The sequence below is a fragment of the Centruroides vittatus genome, unplaced genomic scaffold (genome assembly GCF_030686945.1).
Source record: "Centruroides vittatus isolate TY-2023 unplaced genomic scaffold, ASM3068694v2 contig_134, whole genome shotgun sequence".
Classification (NCBI taxonomy): Eukaryota; Metazoa; Arthropoda; class Arachnida; order Scorpiones; family Buthidae; genus Centruroides; species Centruroides vittatus.
The window spans coordinates 2,471,966-2,494,806 of record NW_027120852.1 but is presented as its reverse complement, the minus strand read 5'-3'; the positions used below and the strand labels follow the sequence as shown (position 1 = coordinate 2,494,806).

The following is a 22,841-nucleotide window of genomic DNA, read 5'->3' as shown; positions in this document are numbered from 1 at the left end:
CTCACCAATGCAGTCAGAGGAGCGGGAGACCGCACACTCGTGCAGGGTAGGCCCAACAACCACCGGTCAGTTCCCTGGTGGACCCAGGAGCTGAGTGTCCTACGAAAGCGCACGAGGGCGCTCTGCCGACACTTCCAACGTTGCAGAGACAGCGACCTTCGGGCTACCAGGAAACTGGAGTTCCAGAGGGCCGATGCTGAGTACAAGTAATAGTTAAACGATGCTAAGAAGACCTCATGGCTCAGTTTCTGTCAGGAAATCAGTGACGAGAACCCGTTCTGTCTACCCTACAAGCTAGTGGTGGGCAAGCTGAAACGTAGTGCGGTCTTGGGGCCCGTCAAAAAGCCCAATGGAACCCTAACCTCCACACAGTTGGAGTCGATAGAGATACTGCTCCGCTCGCACTTTTTGTGCGATGAGTAGGGCTTACAATACCGGGATTCCTTGGGATCCCGAATACCGGAATCCCGGACGATTTTTGTCCGTTATTAAAAACCGTATTTATGTAAAAATACCGGTATTTTGGTATTACATTAGTTGATAAAAATTGAATTTATGCACAATATAAATCTAATTTAAAATAATATTAATTAATTACAAGAAATTTTTTTGAAGATATACAAACAATCTCATTGTATTAAAATCTATATCAGGCACATTTATTACACATACCGAGCCGAGTATGGCACCATCGAGAAGCGGCGGTGTCGGCAATATAAAGCGATTGTTTATGTTTTACGTCTACTACCCAATGAATAGGTCTCGTTTATACAAATACATAAAGTGTGTAACACAAGAATTATTAAATAGTTTAGATTAGATTGTTTAATTTTGCAAATCAGCTGTAGTGTTTACAAGTAAAAATTATATTTTATATTTTCAATTTTATTTTTCATTCCGTTGTGTCTTGTGGTGTGTGGATTATGTGCACTTGTTTTCTGGTTTTATTTCTAATAATTGAAAATTATATAACGGTATTTAAATACTGATTAATCCATATGAATTATATGATACAGTAACTAATTTATATTTGTATTAATGTAAGTTAGAGTGTAATTAATTTACAAATATTAAAATTAATAGGCATAAACTGCTATACCCCCTGAAAGATGAATACATTTACGGAGCACCGAAAAGGACAGGACGAAACTTCAGTTTGGAATCATTTTTTGATTGAAAAAAACGGACAGGTTGCTAAATGTAAAAAGTGCGCGAAAGAAATAAAGTGTACAGGAGGATCCACAAGTGGCCTTCATACTCACTTAAAAACGATACATGGACTAAATCTTAAAAAGAAATGTGAATCCCCCATGATGTCAAATCAAGTGTTTCTAAACAGCCTAAATTGTTAATAACAAAGTATTTTAAAAATAATAAAAACGAAAAACTTTCAGAAGTGCTTGCCCGAATGACAGCTCGCGATGGTTTGTCTTTTAATATTTTTATAAAATCGTATGACATGAGAGAAGGCTTAAAGGCAAGAGGATTCAAAGACATACCAAAATCTGCAGTCACTATTAGAAATATGGTACTTGAATATAGTAAAATTATTAAACAGTCTACAGTGCATGAAATTTCTAGACTGAAATCTGAAGGTAAACGTTTCAGTATCACATTTGACGAATGGACATCTATTCGTAATCGGCGCTACATAAACATTAATGTACATTCTGTTGGAGGAACAATGTGGAATATCGGATTAGTGCGCGCTTACGGATCCGTTCCAGCAGAAAAATGCTTATCCCTTGTAGAAGAAAAATTGAAAGATTTTAATTTAGATATATCTAAAGACATAGTTGGAGTAACTACTGACGGTGCGTCGGTTATGGTAAAATTAGGAAAAATTATAGAGGCTGAACATCAACAATGTATGGCACATTGCATAAATTTAGCAATTACTGATGTTTTGTATAAGTCAACTTTGAACCCGAGTGTGGATATTGATGTTGTGGAGCAAAATTATAATGATGACGATGTTAATGATGTTGACGATGACGATGATAACAATGACGACGATATCGACGAAGAAGATGGTTATGGAATTATTATAGAGTTAGATGCTAGTATTACTACAAGTAATATAAATATTAGACATACTGGTATATCATCTCTAGTTTCAAAAATTCGGAAAGTAGTGAAAACATTTAAAAATTCACCTTCTAAAAATGATAAATATTTACAAAAGTACGTGAGAGAACAATTAGGTAAAGAAACAGCGCTAAAATTAGATTGTCAAACAAGATGGAACAGTATGTTATTTATGTTAGAAAAATTTGAAGAAATTAAATTTTGTATTCAAAAAGCGCTTATTGACATTAGTTCCGATATTCATTTTTCTGACGAAGAATTTAATTTATTATCTTCAATTATTGCTGCTCTTACTCCTGTAAAATTAACAGTAGATGCATTATGCCGAAAAGATGCAAATCTTTTGACGGCTGACGCTTCTTTAACATTTATGTTAGATACTCTTTCCCAGCAAAAATCTGCAATTGCATTAGAATTATTGGAAGCATTAAAATCTCGAATTTTACTGCGACGAACTGAATTATCACAAATACTTCAGTATCTGCAAAAGGGCTCACAAGATGTTGGAGAAGTATTTAAACGCATATCCAAATTTACAATCATTAAAAAAATTGTAAGCTTAACTAAACGGCTCACACATGAAAATCTAGAAGATACAGAAGATATGGAAGTTGTGCAAGAAACATCCCTTCCAATATCTTCCCAAATTAGTAATGAAACAGTATTAGAATCTGACAAGGTAAACGTAAACGCATTAAAGAAAAAACTACAGGCAGCAATAGACGAAACACTAAATACTTCACCCGTGCCTGCGTTTAAAAAAATTCCAGGTCTGGAACAAAAAATAAAAAAGATGAAATTACTTTTTTTGAAAAAACAGGAACAAAAGGAACGTATTTACAAAATGTGTATGATTTCTTAATGACAATAGTGCCGACAAGTGTAGAATCAGAAAGAGCTTTTTCGGCGGCTGGTTATATTTGTACGAAAATTCGGTCCTCGCTTGATGATGAAACGATTGATTGTTTATGTTTTTTAAGAGCATACTTTAATAAACAAAACGCAAGTTATTAATATTATTTCATAAATACTTTCAATTTAATTATATTTTTTGCTTCTTTAATTATATAATGCCATACGAGCCTATTATATGTAAAATGTAACATAGAATTTAATATGTACTTTTTTTTTACTTGCACGTTTTTTTGTATCTATCTACTCCTACTCTCTATGTAATAAAATAAATAATATCTACTCATTTCTGAACAATATTTATTGGATTTCATATATTATTTGTTAACAAGTCAATATAACAACTGAGGTAAGTAAAAATATAACTAGTAAATTTTTTATTAATAATACCGGTTTTAATACCGGTATCCCGATATTTCAAATTTCAAATATCAAATGCCGGTATTTAGATTTTAGTTTGGTATTGTAAGCCCTAGCGATGAGCAGCCTGAGGACACCGAGGAACAGCGGCGGCTTCGCAGCGATGCGGAGTTGCCCGTTCCTTCAGGCCGTGTCGACAGAGCCGGTAACTGACTCTGAGGTAGCCTACACATCGGCAACCTAAGAAAGAGGAAGGCACCGGCGATGACGGAATCACGGCCGAAATGGTACAAGTTCTGCAACATGAACGTCCTGGCTTGCTCCGTGTACTGTATCAGAAGTGTCTACTCCTGGGTCACTTCCCAGTGCAGTGGAAGCGGGCGCGTCTTGTGTTTATTCATAAGAGCAGGCGCCCGAAGAACGAACCTAGGTCCTACAGACCGATCAGCCTGTTGCCAGTCCTGGAGAAGGTTCTCGACAGAATCCTCAGCGACAGAATATTATTACCACCTTAAGCGGGGAGGGATGCTACACCCGCAACAATATGGATTCCGCCCGGACACGTCGACCTGCCGTGCACTACACCGAGCGATCAATCTGGTTCACCAGAATCGCTCGCAGGGCCTCCACACGTCGCTCGTTTCGATGGACGTTGAGGGGGCATTCGACAACGTCTGGTGGCCGTCCATTGTGGGTGAGCTGCGGAAGGCGAACCTGCCGACCACCCTCATTGCACTTACCAGGAGCTTCCTGAGTAACCGCTGTGTCGTTTATGAGACACAGAGCAACAAGTATGAGAGGATACTGGAAAGGGGCTGTCCGCAGGGGTCCTGTATTGGGCCCCTACTATGGAACGTTCTAGCAGACACGGCGCTGCGACTAGTCCTACCGGACGACGTCCAGCTGCAAGCATATGCTGACGATCTGTTGCTAGTAGTTGCCGGTTACAGTCGTAGCGGGATGGAGACCCGCGGCAACGAAGCAATAGAACGACTCGTTCGCTGGGGACAGCTGCACAAGCTATCCTTCAGCCCTGAGAAATCAGAGGCCCTGACGGTGGCCCGGACCGGTGTGTTGGCTCGCCGACCAATATACCGAATACGGGGCAACCCCATCAGAAGGGTGAACGAGCTAAAGTACCTCGGTGTAATCATCGACCAGACACTATGTTGGACGCCACATCTCAGGAGTGTTCGTGAAAGAACAAACCAGACGATAGCGGCACTATCGAGACTAGCTAGACAGAACTACGGGCTAAGTGGAGAAGCGCTTCGATCCATCTACAAGATGAGTGTAGAGCGCGTTATCTGCTATGCCTGTGGGGTTTGGTGGAAAGATTCCGCCAACGTCAAACAGAGCAGAACATTGCTAACTATACAAAGACCCGCTGCCCTGCGGATCACCAGAGCATACAGAACTGTGTCAACGGAGGCGGCCCTGGTCTTGGCCGGGCTGCTCCCGTTGCCCTTGGTCGTAAGTCAAGAGGCAGCCTTCTATAGGACAACTGTGGAGGGCGTTGAGGCAAAGCATTGTAATCAGATGTACCCGGTCAGACTTAGACGTCGGACAGACGTACTGAGGGTCCATCCGGCCTATCGGATTGGACTTGACTGGGATGTCGGTGAACCGACTCATATCGGCGTTGAAATATACACCGATGGCTCGAAAGACGGTAGCTTAGTAGGAGCTGCGTACTGCGTCTTCTCTGACGGAGTAGAAGTGCACTGTCAGTCGGTCAGACTGAACGAGGAAGCGTCCGTGTTCCAGGCAGAACTGGTGGCCCTGGTGGGGGCGTCCCAGTGGATCTTACTACATCCAGGTCCAGAGCCGGTCACGGTTTACTCAGATAGCCAGTCCGCGCTTCAGGCTTTGAGCGATGGATACCACAGAGACCCGTTGGTAAAGGAGATCAGAGGCAAGGTACTGAGGGCGAGGCACGAGCGACACGTTGCTCTGAGATGGGTCCGAGGCCACACCGGGGTCCTGGGTAACGAACGTGCCGATCATCTGGCTAAGGCGGGAGCCAGAGGCCCATTTGTAACGAGGACGGTAGAACCCTCGGAAACTTACATAAAAGGTACTTTGCTGCGACGATCGATGACATGCTGGCAAGAGAGCTGGACTCAGAGTGCAGTAGGTAGGCCAACCTATGCCTTCGTGCCTGATGTTGGCCTTACTCCAGTGAGTTTGTGTTGGTATACGACGCAAATATTGACCGGACACAGGAGGTTTCCCCATTTCAAGTCCAAATTTGGACAAGGAGATGGTAGCTGCTCCTGTGGGTGTCCTCGCGAAGACGCGAGGCACTACGTGCTTGACTGTCCTCTCACTGAGGACTTCCGCCTAGGGGCCGACCAGGTTAACTGGAGAATGCCCCCTGAACAAGTACTTAGAACGCTAGCAGCTAGTAAAGGAAACCTAAAGAGACTAAAGGAATTGATGGTGAAAATAATAGATCTACTTGATCTATAGAACCCAGCGGCCACACTGGGTGAGGTGCTTTCTTCCTGTAGGGAGAAGTACCCCATTTCTAAATATCTAAGTGTCTGTACGAATTATAATATAAAATATGACAGAGCAAAGTTAAAATGCGGCGCAAGCTGCATATATACACACAAAAGTTATGCCAGAGTTAGAGCGTTGGGCCTAAAGGAACGGATGGGAGCCCGAAAGAAGTACCTGGTGGCCCAACTAAAAGAGTCAAAGACTACCTAATGGTATGAGACCAAAGCCTATGATTAAGGCATAGTCTCTTTGAACCCTGTAGTGCCAATAGGCGGGGCAGGGCAAGAGTTTGCTTTATGAGGTCATACCACCGCCCCCCCCCCGAAGTGGGAAGCCGACCTTGTCGCGGTGGGGGGCCTAGCGGCGAGGGGCATGGGTGCAAAGTCTCGATTTTAGGGACGGAAGCCCCATGTCTTGGCCTCGATCGCCGATGGAGTTTTAAACTCGGGCCGAAGGTTCCAGAGGTGTCAGAGTATCAGAGGCTTTGGGTCTGCGTGATGTGCCTCATGGCAGCAAGCTGTCCAGAGTGCAGTGGGTTTGCCCGCGGCCCCCGAAGGAGTTTCCGTATTTTTCTCTCTATCTGGAACCTATCTCTGATTGGGGCGGATGGCGGATAAAGCTGTGAATTGGCCTGTAACACAAAGACTCACATCGAGACAGAAGGGAGACTGGTGCGATCGTGGCGCGGGCTCATTCCTAATAGTATTGGCAATGAGAGGGCCAAAATGAGCCCTCAGTAAGTCCAGAACCGGGCGATAAGTGCTGTAACCGCTACGAACAGGAGTCCCAGGAGGCCTCGTCTTCGGACAAGATATGTGGAGTGTAGTTCGTTTGGACTTGTCCGACGAAAGTTGGTAGTCCTGCCGATGGAAGTTCTGGCGCTCGTCGGTCGGCATCACTCGATAGGGGCGCTGCTGAAACGTGGTAGGGACCCTACACTTCGGTGGAACGGTCCCAAGTCCCCCTACTCGCGACGGTTAAATCGTCTGCTTGTAGCGAGATGATCGTCGAACTTATCCAATGAGTTTACTTCTGGCTAGCCACAGAAGTTGCTGGTTCTTCTGGATTCAATTCCCGCGTCGGCGAGGAAACTGGAGATAATCCGGAATCCGAGACACACGAAATAAACTCCCTCATCGGTTTGGTAGCGCGGGCCGGTGTCGTAAGGTGCGGTCGAGTGCAGTCGATTTAGTCCCTGCCTGTGGTAACGCAAATTACATAAATCCCATCTGTTTGGTAAAAGAAGAATCAGTTGCCCGGGGGAAAGGCCTGGGTGTGCAGCACACACACCCGTGCGCTGACCCGGGGGCGAAGGCCTGGGTGTGCAGCACACACACCCGTGCGCTGACCCGGGGGCGAAGGCCTGCACGCCCAAGCCGGTGGGGCCAGGAGTCGTACTCCCATAGCCGAAGCATCGCCGGTGCCGGTCGAGGGGAATAGCGCCCTTAGTGGCTTATGGGATTCCGCTAGCTGATGTCTATCCTGACGGGTAGTTGGCAGAGCCGCTCTTCAGGCGCATAGGGCCAACTTCCCTATGTCCTGGGGGGGAGCGGTGCTTATAGGCCTGACGATGCGTTGGATGGCCGTATATGGTCTCGGAGAACTGGAAACGGGAAGAAGGTCTCCTAGTAGGACAGATGGGGCGGCCCAAGCCAAGCAACCAGCCGGGCTGGGGCGACCTTGGGTAGGCGACCATTTAAATGGGTAGATGTCCCGGCAGCGGGCCAACGCAGTGACGGCCCGGCAATAAGATGGCCAAAACGGAACCATCAGTAAGTCCGAAGCCAGAGCAGGCTCTTAAACGCATTTCCTGATGTCTGAAAGGATTCTGGGCACCCGTGAAAGGTCGGGACCACCCCAAACGTTACTTTTCTTTTCTTTTTCTTAATGATGGCTAATAATATGAAATCAGATAAATGCGTTACATTAGTGTACTCGTCTTGTGCTAGCGACGAGAACGAAAATGTGCTGATTCCCAACAGCCAACCAGACGTCATTGTTTCAGAGAAGAGGGCGGAGGAGGCCGAAACGAAGGATGCTTGCGTTTCCCACGAGGGCCGGGCGACGGAAAAAGTGGCGCCAAAGCCTAAACAGAAAAAGGCCACCAAAACTGGAAGAAGGAAAAACACCACATCAAGTGGCCTACCAGAACAGTGCACAGAGGTTGACACCTTGTCCGCAGATTTTGAAAAAGAGACGGTATTTGACACCGCCTCAGAGTCAGAACCGGAGGATTGGAAGGATGCCAAAGCTACCACCTCCAGAGCCAAACGAGCCTTACGCTGCAACAGGAGTAAGGCTAACGCTTCCAAACGAGGGACAGTCACTGCGTCAGCGACTACTAACGCTGTGGAGGGGAATCCTTCTCCTTCTAAGCAAACTGGGGAAAATCTTGCCCCAAGTGAGCAACCTATACCAGCTGCGGAAACGCAACCTATACTGCGCACTCGCGAGAGTCGCCGTGAAGAGTTAGACCAAGTCCACGAAGAGTTGACCAAACTCCTGGGCCATCAGGACAACCGTTGCCAAAAGACATCGTGTGCGAGCATCTTCAACCTATTCAGCAGAGCCACGGCCGTGCTGAGTGCCCAGGAGGTCGAGATCGCCTCCCTCCAGGCAGAGAATCAAACCTTGAGGGAGGCTATCATACTATCAAAGTTGCTCGGACCTCAAGGTGTTAGCCAAATGTCTGCCGCAAGTAAAAAGATTTATGCGGCAGCTGCGAGCGCGGCCTCGACATTAGTCCAAGAGGGGCCGCGTAAACAGCAAGAAAAACCGATGAAGAGTGCCGTCCAAGCCACGGAGCACATGCTCTTGGTCTTTCCAAAGGACGACACCCAGAGTAGTGATCAAATCAAAGCACTACTCCAGAAGCATATCAACCCCATGAAGTTGGGCGTAGGGGTTAAGAATGTGCGACATATTCGCAAAAACGGAGTTCTTGTAAAGGTGAGAAAGCAGCAAGAGCTCCAGAAACTAAAACAGGAATTGACAGACAAACCAGCTACGCTAAAGGAAGCGGTATCTTGCAGACTGCCCCAAAAGTGTAGGCCAACGGTCATTATCTTCGACGTCTTGCCGGATGTCGAACGCGAACGTCTTGCGGAAGCACTTGCCACACAGAATGGCATCCGGCTGCAGCCTGGGGCACTGCAGCCGAAATTCCCTCTTAAAGGAAAGGGGGGCTGATCAATTGGGTTCTGGAGGCCTCCCTTGAAAGTGTTCCGCACTCTCTTGTCTAAAGGGAGAGTCCATTTGGGCTGGACGCGCAATCGGGTGAGGGAATATATTCCAGCACTAAATGCTACTGCTGCTATGCCTTCTGGCATGTGGCTAAGGGTTGTCCATTGATGACTCAGAAGTGTAACAAATGTGCCGACGACCATTTCTATAAGGAGTAAAAGGCACCCACGCTGAACTGCATTAACTGTGCCAAGGCGGCCTGTAAGTTCGGCCTTGAGCTCAACGTGAGACATTCATCAATGAGTGCGAGCTGCCCAAGCTACCTGCGGGAGCTTGAGCGTGTAAAGACCCGAACAAACTACGGTCAGTAAAGTGCGACTCGCTTTAACCCAATTACAATTATGGACTCAGTACAAAATTGCAGGGTACTGCAGTTCAATGCCGAAAAGTGCCAGGCTGCAACCGCCCAACTACGGGTGGAAGTGGCCGAGCTGGATATCGACATCATCGTGCTCCAAGAACCATACTTGGTACAAGGAAAAGTTGGTGGTCTATCACTTCAATGGAGCGTTTTTGCCTTTGAAAGTAATGAGTGTCAGGCTGCGGTAGTAATAAAATGGCGAGAGATTGAGGCATATGCTATCCATGTGTCGCGGCTCACGGTGGCTGCAGAAATACGGCTGCCCACCCTCAAGTGGGTCGTGGTCTCCACCACCTACTTCCCATTTCCGCCATTGAACATCGGCGAACTTCTCGAGGACCTTGGAAGGGTTGTCCTGCCCCACGACCAGGTTGTGTAGCTGGTGACTTCAACACCAAACACCAGGTTTGGGGCTCCCCGACGGACGATCTACCCGGGAAAATCTTGCAGGAGGAGGTAGAGGGATGGGGAATGCACATTCTAAACAACCCGTTTGGAATTGCTACCTATTCCTCGCCATCCGGGAGAGTTGGATCAACCTTACCATCTGCACTGGTGCTATGCTGAAATCTGTTACACAGTGGGAAACGGTCGAAGCGAAAAGCTGTAGTGACCACCGCTTCATCACTTACCACATAACTGGCGGCCGGCCTATTAAGTCGAACGGTTTCTACAAGCTGACTGCCCACAACTGGGACCGCTTTATCAAATGCCTCAAAGTTAAGACAGCCGAACTCGTTACGCACATCGCCAAGGTTGAGAGTGTCGAGGATCGGCAGGTGGCAGTGGGTAGCATCATCAACGCAGTAAGAGCAGCTGCGGACTGCACGCTCCTGCGAAGGAGGCCCACCACCCACTGGTCAGTTCCTTGATGGTTTCAGGAGCTGAGTGTCCTTTGGAAGCGCACGAGGGCACTCCGCCGACGCTTTCATCAATGCAGCAACCAGGACCAGCAACAAATTAGGAAACTAGAGTTCCAGAAGGCCAACGCTGAGTACAACTACAAGTTAAACAGTGCTAAACAAGCCTCGTGGCTCAAGTTCTGTGAGGAGTTCATCACTGAGAATCCTTTCAGCCTGCCCTACAAGTTAGTGGCTGGGAAATCCAAAAAGGGTATTGTGCTAGGACCCATCAAGAAACCAGATGGAACCAGAACTTCCAGCCAGGAAGAAACTGTCTTAGTGTTGCTTCGCTACACTACGACAGTTTCTACACTACACTACACTACGACAGTCTACGACAGTTTTCTACACTAATTCAAATTGCCTAGGATACTTTCCGCAAATGTACATAACTAAATCATTTGAACGACATAAATGCCAAATTGTTCACCTCTTCAACATCAATAGTATGAGACTGTGCTAATATATTTCATAGCAGACTTTAGACTATAGTGATATACTCTGCACTGCTCACTTAAGGAAATTAAATCATCAAAACCACCTGCACCACATAGGAATATGTTAGATAAGGCACCAATCAACTATTGGAATAGTTTGTGAAATAAACTTTCGTAGCCGACCATATATTATAGTGATACACCCTCCACTGTATTATAAAGCAATTAATATTATTATTGTTTCTATAACCATAATAACCGATAACTAATATATAATGAAATACATGTAAGAACTCAACCAGTGAGTTCTGAGAAAACGCGCTGAAACAAGAAATGGTTTCATACGAAACACTAACTGCAAACACATTTAAAAGATTAACAACGAAGGGAAAATACCAATAAAACTCCATGATAGAATACAACGTCAGCAGAAAGATATAACACAACAACTAGGAGGAATAATCACAGAATACTATGATAGCACACAACGATAAAGACGGGAAACCCCTATCCTCAAAGTAAGTATCGGAAACATGCGACAGAATATGTCAGTGGGAATGACAGAATAGCACGATGAAAAAGGATAGAATACAACGAAACGGAGGACAGGAAAACAGCGATAAAACACAACGGGGAGGAAGAAGAAATACACACTAATACCATAGAACAACACAATAAGACATAAGAATCCTCTTAATACCGAAGTGAGTATTGTGCACAAAGTGTTAGGGGAGTTCATAGGAGCTTAGACAAGGAAAAGACAAACTGTCACTACTCAAAAACTTAACAAACATTCTAACATGAGTGAACTTTCGAACTCATCAACATTATCCGAATACAAATAAATTATAAATTAGATAACAATGTCGGGATAATAATATAGCGGCTACGTCCGCATGTATGTATTTAAACCCTTGCAAAGCAAGATGCGAAGCAAGGTCGTGAATAAAGTTGGAGTACCAACCTCCTGATGAACTGTCAGGAAGGATGGACTGCTGCATTTAAGAGGTTAAGTGTTGCTCCGCTATAAGATATAGAAATCAAATTAGGTATAAAAATCAAAAACATAAGAAAAATTCGTAATAAAGCTATTCTAGTGGAGGTGAAAAATGATAAACAACGAGAACGTTTATTGAACGAAATAAGTAACCATGTAGAACTAACAGTGACAACACCCAAAGAAGTACAGCCAAAATTTTGTATTTATAACGTTCCTAACGAAATAGACACAGATAGAGATCCATTGTGTCATATATGGACCGTTTATTTTGAAAGTGGTGTAAGTCCATTTTTTCTTCTTTTGAGATATTTAAACATTTGCATTTTAGTTGATTCAAAAATAGTCAAACCTGTTTTTATGCGCTGGATAGGGACCGCATAAAAAAAGTCTCACATAGAAAATAACCCAAAACCGTACGAAATAACTAGGAATTGCTTTTTTAAACGAAATCATGATGAGGCTTGGCAGCTACTTGGAATCTCGCCAAACCTTTTGGAATCTGATTTAGAAAATACGTAAATAATACAGTACATTTACCTTCAATTTACGCTCTGAAATGAATCTTATCTTAATGGTCCAAGAATGTGAAAGCACTTTGAAGGTTTAATTAACGTAATTAAAACACATGTAGAATTTATTGACAACAGATGTCAGCACTTGACTGCATCGTCTTGTCTATCTTCTGTTTTACATATTTTTGTCCAGGTGGTAAAACACCACCTGGACTGTTGAATTAAAAAATAAATTATTTCATTTTTTGCATATTCATGAAATAATATTGCTGTAAGTTCATTTATGCTATAATAAGTTTATTTAGCTATAATAAGTCAACGCGAGACATGACAAAACGCATGAGACTAGTCGCCGACTATACCGCACAAATAAAAAATCGCACAAAAAAAGACTGCATAAAAACAGGTTTGACTGTATAAATAAAGTGTACTAAGTTTGACAATGTTCCTATGAATTTAGAAATACATAAGTTGATTCCATAAAGACTATGTGAATTTAACTAAACTAATATATTCTTTCTAGGCCATAAATGGACTTATACCACTTTCATAATTATTGAACTGTAAAATTCATTAAATTTCTATTATGTAAAACTCAATTTCACTTGAAACACATTACGTTTTATTCTGATTTTGTTTATATAATAATAACAAGAAATAAAATAGTGTTGTTTATTCTGAATATTAAAAATATTTACTTATCATTAAACTATTTTATAAGTTTATCATTATTATGAGCTTACCATTAGACACTGCTTTTCATTTAGGTTCATTACATGGATTTTTTTTCCATTTCATCAAATTGTACATTTGTTGGTAAAATTCATAGTTTTATTCCTCTCTTGTAAAGGGCTGTCCATAAATGATGACCACACTGGAAGTGACTTGTCTTAAGAGAGGGTTAACCCTCTCTCTTAAGCCCCTCAATGTGGGTTCCTGCCCGTGGTGAGTGGACCTCCCAGAGATGGTTTAGTAACCCTTCTTCACCATCCTGGGATTTGAACGCCCACCCATGTGTTTGCCGTGCTTGGTGGCCCGTATGCCAAAAAGGGGGATCCTGGTAGTTGAGGAGCAACATAATGTCCCCAACACACTGCTTTGGCCTCTGCTTCAGATAAACGGAAAGCTCAAATCAAGCTCCGTTTGAGTCAATCAGCTGGTCGTTGAGTAATCCTTGGCCTCGTCCTGGAGTCAACTGACTGATGCAGACAGGGCAAACACGTCAGACAAGGTGTGCTCTTCTTGACTGCATTGTGAGAGTATAGCTCCTGGGAAACCCTGGTGTGACGGTCTATGAGAATCTCCCATGTGACGGCATCCCCTTGTTGGGCCCCATGGTGGGTGGGGTCATTGGGAGGTGAATAATAATTTTTCAATAATGGATTCAAAAAATTCAAAACGTCCTACTGCATCAACAACAATAACAACCATCAATGAAAAAAATCTCCAGTATTCCAGTGTACTTAATAGTGCATGCAACTGGAGAGAAACCCTTATCTAAAGCATCTCCATTCTTGATTCAAAAATTTTTTGAATGGACCATTGGACAATTGAAAAAAATACAAAAATTAAGATCGGGCGATTTACTGGGTGGAAACAGCTTTCCCACAACAATCGGCAAAACTTCTGCAAACAAAGACTCTGGGAGAAATAGAAGTCATTGTCACACCACACGGAAGCCTAAACTCATCACGTGGTGTGATATCTGAAATTGATATGATGTCTGAAGATGCATCAGACATTCAGATCAGTCTTTCAGATCAAGGTGTCGCTGCTGTCTGGCGCATTTCCATTCGTTGAGATGGTAAGTTGATACCAACCAAACACCTGATTCTTACTTTCAACAAGCTAACATTGCCATCCTTTATTACAGCAGAATACCGACGTTGTTCAGTTTGTCCATATATCCCAAACCCGCTGCGTTGTTTCAAATGCAAGCAATTTGGACACTCGCAAAAATTTTGCCGAGGAAAAAGCGCATGTGCACAGTGTGGGACTGAAGGTCACGACAGTACGGAATGCAAAAGTACCCCATGCTGTGTGAACTGCAGAGATGCCCATCTTGCTTACTCCTGAAAATGCCCTGCATGGCAGAAAGAAAAAGAAATACAGCGTGTAAAAACAGTCAACAACTGCGGAACTGTTATGGTTACCGCAACAACTTCTCTGACGTTAAACACTTGACATCATCTACCACATCTCTCTGCGTGGCACTACAAGAAACACATCTAAAACCTGAAGAAAAAATTTATTTAAAAAGAATTTCATCTCCACCGTAAGGATGATGATAGCCACACCCGCGCCAGTGGAGGTGTGGCTATACTGGTTTCAAACCACATCCCTTCCTTACCGGTACAAATAACAACATAGCTGCAAGCTGTGGCAGTCAGAATTTCAATTGGCGTAACGTTACTGTCACAGTTTGTTCCATATACTTGCCACCAGATGTCAGAGTCAACAAGGACGAATTGGATGACTTGGTTGAACAACTGCCGACTCTGTTTCTTTTACTCAGTGATTTCAATGGCCACAATCCAATGTGGGGCAGTCACGATATCAATAGTCGAGGCAGAGCCATTGAAAGATTCATAGGTAATCACCAACTATATTTACTTAATACTGGAGAAGTGACATACTTCCACGCCCCAACAAGAACATTCACTGCCATTGATTTATCATTAACTAGTCCGAACTTGTTTTCAGCATTTACATGGGGGGTGGGGGGTTGGATCTAATCCACTTCCCAGTGACCACCTCCCAATATTTTTAAAATATTGAGGCAGAGAAAGCTGTGAAACAACTCATCTACTACACTGGAAACTAGAAACAGCTGATTGGCCTGCATTCTCCTCTATCGGCAACATCTCTGAGCAAATGGTCAATATTGCTGATATCAATGGTACAGTTGAAGTTGTAACTTTTAGTATTATTGAGGCAGCCGAAAAAACAATGGGGAAAACATCAACCAGATATCCAAAACATTTGAAACCATGGCAAAGCAGCATACAAACAACAAAAGAAAGCATGGAGGATTTTCAGAAGATACCTCACTGCTGACAATTTGGTTGCTTTTAAAAAAGCAAAGGCAAATGCCAGAAAAATAAGGAGGCAAAGCCAAAGGGATTCTTGGAGGAAGTATGTATCTAGCATAACATCTTCCACCAGCTCAAAAGCAGTCTGGGATAAAATCCATAAAATTAATGGGAAATATGCTTCTCACTCCCTGTCCATGTTGGAAAATAATGGCAGAATAATCAGTGACATAAAAGGTATTGCTGATTTGTTGGGGCAAACATTTCCGTCTTCATCCAGCAATATTATGTATACAACAAATTTTCAGGCTTATAAAGTGCAAACTGAAAAACAATATTTAAATTTCCACTCTCCATCTAATGAGGAATATAATGTGCCATTCAGCAGAATAGAACTATGTACAGCAATCTCTCGCTCGGGGAATACTGCTGTTGGCCCAGATAAAATCCATTACAGCATGAATAAAAATCTGTCAGACAATTCCCTTAGTAACCTTCTGAATCTGTTTACCAGAATATGGACAGAACATACTTTTCCTGACTCTTGAAAGCTATCAATTATTATTCCCATTCCCAAGCCAGGTAAAGACTGCAAGAATCCCTCTAATTATAGACCAATTTCTCTGACTAGTTGTCTCTGCAAACTTTTCGAGAGAATGGTCAACAGACGCCTGATGTTCCTCCTAGAGGAAAAGAACTACTTTTCACCACATCAGAGTGGATTCCGTAGGAACAGAAGTACCACAGACAATCTAGTAAACTTTGAAACATCCATACACAAAGCGTTTGTTAGACGACAGCACTTAGTGTCTGTGTTTTTCAATATAGAGAAGGCCTATGATCGCTGCTGGCGATACGGGATACTCCGTGATCTGCACAAATTCGGATTGCAGGGTAATTTGCCAATCTTTATAAAAAACTTCTTGCAGAATCGAAGATTTCAAGTTAGGATTGGCAACACTTTATCTAGGCTTCTCACACAAGAAGAAGGTGTTCCTCAAGGTTGTATTTTGAGTGTGACTCTGTTCCTAATCAAAATTAACAACATAGCTAAGTGTCTCCCTCCCAGTGTGAAACACTCTCTGTATGTGGATGACTTTCAGATTTCCTGTCAGTCTAGTAACATGAGTTTTATTGAAAGAAAACTGCAAACTTCTTTAAATCAGATAGACAATTGGTGCAAGACCAATGGTTTTAGTTTTAATGTAGAGAAGACCTCGTGCATCCATTTTTGCCAAAGGTGTGGTTTGCACCTGGATCCCGAAATTTACCTAAATGGGATTAAAATCCCAATGGTTAACGAAGCTAAATTTTTGGGTGTCGTGTTTGACCATAAATTGACGTTCTTGCCGCACTTGCGCAATTTGAAGAGTAGATGTTTAAAAGCTCTAAACCTTTTAAAGGTATTATGCTGCTTATTCTGGGCAGCAGACAAATGTTCAATGTTCAGAATATATAGAGCCCTTGTTCGCTCTAAGCTTGATTATGGATGTATTGTGTATGGCTCTGCGCGAGAATCTACTCTTCGGATGCTAAATCCAATTCACCATCAGGCATTGCGTTTGTGCACTGGTGCGTTTTGAACTTCTCCTGTCCAAAGTTTGTACGTAGATGCTTACAAGCCTCCACTATCTCTCAGGAGAGAGCAGTTGTCTTTGTTTTATTACATTAAACAAAAATCTCTGGCTAAACCTTCAGTTTATTGTAGAGTATCAGATATTCAGCTAAAATTCCTCCCCACTGAGGAGAGGGACAGGATTAAGGCTTAACACTTCCATTAACAATGGAAGTGTCAAGTAACAATGGAAGTGTTATGTAACAATGGAATTGTTAAGAGAAAGGTACGTGCAAGATGCAGATGCAGTTTTTTTCGTTGTTGCGGAAAATCGAACATATTGTTAGACCCATCTAAAAATTCTCTAATCAGTCCGGAAACAGGGAGATCCAATTCTTGCATTCTGTGAAAATGCGTAAGGTTGACTATAACGTAATAATCTTAATCTTCGCTATCGTTACTTTTGCGCGAGCAACGCCAGGCCTACTTGCTAGTTTTATTATGTTTATTTCAAAGTTTCTTGTATGTTTCATTTCCACTTATGGTATCTATCATTCATAAAGTGATAAAGGTTTTAATGGGGGTTGCATTATGTTGGACATCCAAACAGGGGAAGGATTACAAAAACTTGGACAAACTGGGACAAGAGGGGGGAGTAAAAGTTCAAGAAAAATGCAGATGTAATTTATGGACAGCCCAAGTGCTTAATTACACTGCAGAAAATAAACTTACACCACTTTCATAAATAATGATTATGCAATCTCATTTACCAATGAATTTTTAATTGATCAAAGCATATGGGTATTTTAAAATGCGAAGTGTGAATTTTTTATAAATAAAAATTTTACACTAAATTGTATGTATATTATGTGATTTCTCAATTTTTTCCAAAACTGGACTTACACCACTTTCGAAATAAATGGTCCATATGAGACACACCATTTTTTAATGACCAAAAACAAAAAAATTAAAAAAAATGATAATTTACTAAAAAGTGACACCCAAAAGTCAACAACATAACAAAACTTCAATTAAAACAGTTTTTTAGTAGTGGATCTCAAGATGCTAAGAGAAACATCAGACATCTGTTATCTGACATCAGAAATATACTTCTCTTGAAGAGTTTACAAAGAAAACTCGTCAGATTGATCTGTAATTAGAGGGATTCTTGCAGTCTTTACCTGGTTTAGGAATGGGAATAATAATTAATAGCCTCCAAGAGTCAGGAAAAATGTTCTGTCCATATTCTATTAAATAGATTCAAAAGATTACCAATTGAATTGTCTGACAGATTTTTCTCACGCTGTAGTGAATTTTATCTGGGCGTACAGCACTATTCCCTGAGCGAGAGATCGCTGTATATAGCTCTATTCTAGTAAATGGCACATTGTATTCCTCATTAGATGAGAAATGAAAGTTTAAATTTTGTTTTGCTCTTTGGGCTTCATATGGTTTGAAAATTCCTTAAATACATTATATTGCTGGATGAAGAAGAAAATGTTTCACCTAACAAGTGAGCAATACCTCTGTATATCACTGATTATTGTGCCATTATTTTCCAGCATGGACAGAGACTGAAAAGCATATTTCCCATTAATTTTATGGATTTTATCCCAGACTGCTTTTGAGCTGGTGGAAGATGTTATGCTAGATACATGCCTACGCCAAGAATCCCTTTGGCTTTGCCTCCTTATTTTCCTGGCATTTGCCTTTTCTTTTTGCAAAGCAATCAAATTGTCAGCAGTGAGGTATCTTCTGAAAATCCTCCATGCTTTCTTTTGTTGTTTGTATGCTGCTTTGCCATGGTTTCAAATGTTTTGGATATCTGGTTGATGTTTTCCCCATTGTTTTTTCGGCTGCCTCAATAATACTAAAAGTTACAACTTCAACTGTACCATTGATATCAGCAATATTGACCATTTGCTCAGAGATGTTGCCGATAGAGGAGAATGCAGGCCAATCAGCTGTTTGCAGTTTCCAGTGTGGTAGATGAGTTGTTTCACAGCTTTCTCTGCCTCAATATTTTAGAAATATTGGGAGGTGGTCACTGGAGAGTGGATTAGATCCAACCCCCCATGTAAATGCTGAAAACAGGTTTGGAGTTGCTAATGATAAATCAATGGCAGTGAATGTTCTTGTTGGGGTGTGGAGATATATCACTTCTCCAGTATTCACATGTTCACAGTGTTACAAAGCACATGTGACTCATATGGACATGTCTAGTTAGAACGACAGACATAATTGCTTGTTTTTCCGTGAGGCAGCGCATTTGTTTTGATAACATTATTCTACAAACATCATACCTAATATATCAATATTATTTTATTATGTGCAATAAAATATACTTGTGAAAATTCGAACTCGCCGGAACCAAGCAGTTAATAATAAAATATTTTATTGCTTGGTTCCCACGGAAAAAATATAAATCAGGAGGAACAACCGTCGAAAATGGCTGGTTGGTAAAACTGAATAACGTGACCGAGACGATAAAAGGACGACGAGAGAGGAAGGGAGGCAGGTTACGTTCTATCACTTAGACTGTGTGTGTGCGCCAAAATCGAGGGGAAACTGCCCGAAATCGAAGGAATACTATCGACCAAGAGGACCGACCCGGATCACGAGGTATGACCCAAATTCATGTAAACTCTCCCTCCGCGGATCCGAAAAGAGGCGACAGTCACGCGCCTTTTTGGTAATTGTAACGTTAGCCTAAATAAATTGTTGTTGTTGTTATTATCCATTGTCTATGTCCTTTATTTGGGTATCGTTACCGCCGCTCTATCGTCGGACCCATTCACTTCCTCCACTCGCGTGACGCGTAACGCGCAACCCATCCGAACCGCCATCTTGACGTGGGCAGGTCTAATGGACCTGTTAGCCGAGAAAAGGAGGAACGAGACTCCGTCCACCTCCCGACATTCACATACTAATTTAATAGTACGAAGTATGGGTGACTCAAGCTGCCCTTTATTAAAATAGACTACAAGTCACCCATGACTCATAATGCCCAGCAGCTTCCTAAACGTTTATCTACTGATGCCGTGAACGTGTTAAATAAATATAGTTGGTGATTGCCTATAAATCTCTCAATGGCTCTGCCTCGACAAATGATGTCAGTACTGTCACACATTGGATTGTGGACATTGAAATCACACAAAATAAACAAAATAAAGAAATAATTTTAACAATACAATAGCCTCAATTATTATTATAAAAATTTTCGTTAGGCTTAAAATCAACGAAAATTCAACACGAAACGACATGCAACGGAGAAAAATTTCAACATCAAACAGGCTACTATATTTTTTCGTACATAATCTGTTATCCGAACAAACCCCAGTCCGCAATTGACATATACGGACAAACGACTCTACAACTGTACATGTCAATTAAAACAACTTATTGACTGGCAATACAACAGCAGAAAAGATCAGCAACTTCAACAATTGTTTGAATACGAGATTGTGAAAGTAAGTTAGTAGTAAATAAGCCAACTCTAAAAATACAGAGATTATAATAACTAATATATTGAACTTAAAACTAGAATATAATATGCTGTTTAATGATAAAACAATTAATATTTTATCCAAAATTCATAAAGCAGTAACACAAATTCGAATAAAACAAGATGATAGAAGAAATGTAAAGCACCAAACAAAAGGAGATAGTGAAAAATTAGAAATAAATGATAGGAAAAAAAAAATATTCTCAAAAATGTATAATATGAAAGAAACATCTAAAGAAAAATAAATTTAATTAAAGCAGACAAGGTAAACCAAATTATCATTGTTACAAAGGAATGAGAGAATAGGAAAAAATCAGAACTTCTATTAACAGATGAATTTACAGAACTAATAGAAGACCCACAGAAAAAAATAAAGAAATACATGAAGTAAAATAAAGTTAAAAACTCACGCCAAGTATTTAACTGGGTTCCTGTAGAAAGATTACACTGTGGTCCAGAACGGAAATAATAAAATGTTGCAACAATCGAAGGCTCGTGTTCATCTGGGAAGCGCTACTCACAGCTACTATGGAAGCATGCAATGTTCTCACCCTAGATCTACCCGGGATGTGGGTAGCATTGTATCGACGTTTAATGAACGAAACGCACCTAACATCGTATCGCCATCGCGGTGTCAATTCCACGGATGCGCCGCTCGCACCGTAGACGTAAGAATTCGAACACGTCAACATCATTTTTGGCACGTTCTTAATGGAATTACCGGATGCCGGTTTTGAATTCAAATAATTCTGTTCTCCTTAGAACATTTCCACATGTTTGTTTTTAAAATCGTTCTTTTTCACCTGAAGACGACGATTATAAACTCGTCGAAAGTGCTAGTGGAAATAAAAAAAGAAATAGTTTAATGCCGAAATCAGTGTAATCTTTCTACAGGAACCCAGAAATACATGAAAAAAGAAACTACAAAACTATGTAAATAGCAAAAAGTTACAGTAAGTGAGAAAAAACAAATTATTAACTTTAATGACATTAGAGATCCACACTTCACAAGTGGTATTTCAAGACTTTTTATCACCTTTGGATTTGGCAGTTGTCAAATGCCAGACTACTATATGAATGTCAGGAAAGTGCTGATGAAAACAACACAAATCCTACATCAAACTGCAAAACATCAGTCATGTCACTGGCAGATTTCCGTAGAGGTCGGAATGTGCCTTCGTAATGTATGATCAAAGAATCCGACAAAACACAAAAGATCAATTGAAATTATTTAGGAAGAAATTTAACAGAAAAAAGACAGAGTTCCGACAGCCTACACTCCACCTAAATATGTTTGAGTTGATCAAGTAGGCCATTGGTCATTCTGGTCACAGATTCACCAAGAGATGCAATGGCTTCAGATGATAGGTGTGGTGCAAGCCTGTGTTTAAACAAAAAATTGCCTCTCATTGTTTCATACTAATGTGTAAGAAAAATAATAATAAATATGGATGATTTCTAATTCAAGTTGTTCACATATTTTCATATCTAATCCCATTTTGTAGCCAATCTGATACAATAAACCAAGGGTGGGCAAGCAAGAGTTCAGCCGAAGCCGAAATGTAGGTTTTGCAAAATGAATGGGAGCCGCAGTTCTGTACTGTTGTGGCAGATAGTATAGTCAGGCGAGCGATTTTATTATATAATATAAAGCAAACATTGAACAATTATTATTATATAACAATTTTTATATAACAATATTATTTAAAATTTATATGTAACAATTATTATATAATAATTATTAAAAAAATAAACACATTTTTCACAAAATTATAAAAATGAAATTGTAAAAAAAAATAAAAACAGAAATTAACACTTTCAGCAAGAATTGCATTTGCCCATGTCTGCAATAAACTTGTGTACAGTACTGTACCTTTATAATATCAATGAATTCACCCAAACTTTTTTTGTATTTTTTTCACTAATACTGATCCTACATTAAAAAAACATTTTTTGAACCCTAAAAAAATATTCATGTGGTAAAGGGATAAGAGAGATGAAGCTCAAGATCGAACAAGGTAGAGCTAAGGATTGAGCAAGGTAAAAGCAAGGCTTTCAAGTTCCATTGCCTAAACATCCATCATCAAGAAACTTCTACATCATCAAAGTTAATTTGGAAGATTTCCTGTGAACTTGGTAGATTTCCATTTCATATTTTTGCTTGTTGGTATTGTAAAGATAATTCTAAGATAGTTATAATTTAATTAATTTATAAGTCCCCAAGTGTCAGGATAAGTTTCTTATACACATATATATCGGTATTTTTGGATTTGATAAAATATCTATCATATTTTGAATTTTTGCTAACATTATGGGTAATTTCATGGAAAAGTTGACATTCTAGGGTGAAAATTTTCTTCACTAAATAATACTTTTTGTTCCTATGATATTATCATATCTAAATGTAAAAACATCATATTTTTGGCAAC

At 41.2% G+C, this 22,841-nt stretch overlaps 1 protein-coding gene across 1 annotated transcript; it reads left to right on the top strand.

Moving 5' to 3' along the window:
- Positions 1-3,885: 3,885 nt before the first annotated feature.
- Positions 3,886-5,832, top strand: LOC136990776 (uncharacterized). Its single transcript, XM_067289212.1, has one exon. It carries the CDS (start codon positions 3,886-3,888, stop codon positions 5,830-5,832), a length of 1,947 nt encoding a protein of 648 aa, XP_067145313.1.
- Positions 5,833-22,841: the final 17,009 nt, after the last annotated feature.

Bases quoted from the DNA above. Each gene is read 5' to 3' on its own strand.
- LOC136990776 (XM_067289212.1), top strand. From the start codon at position 3,886: ATGCTACACCCGCAACAATATGGATTCCGCCCGGACACGTCGACCTGC.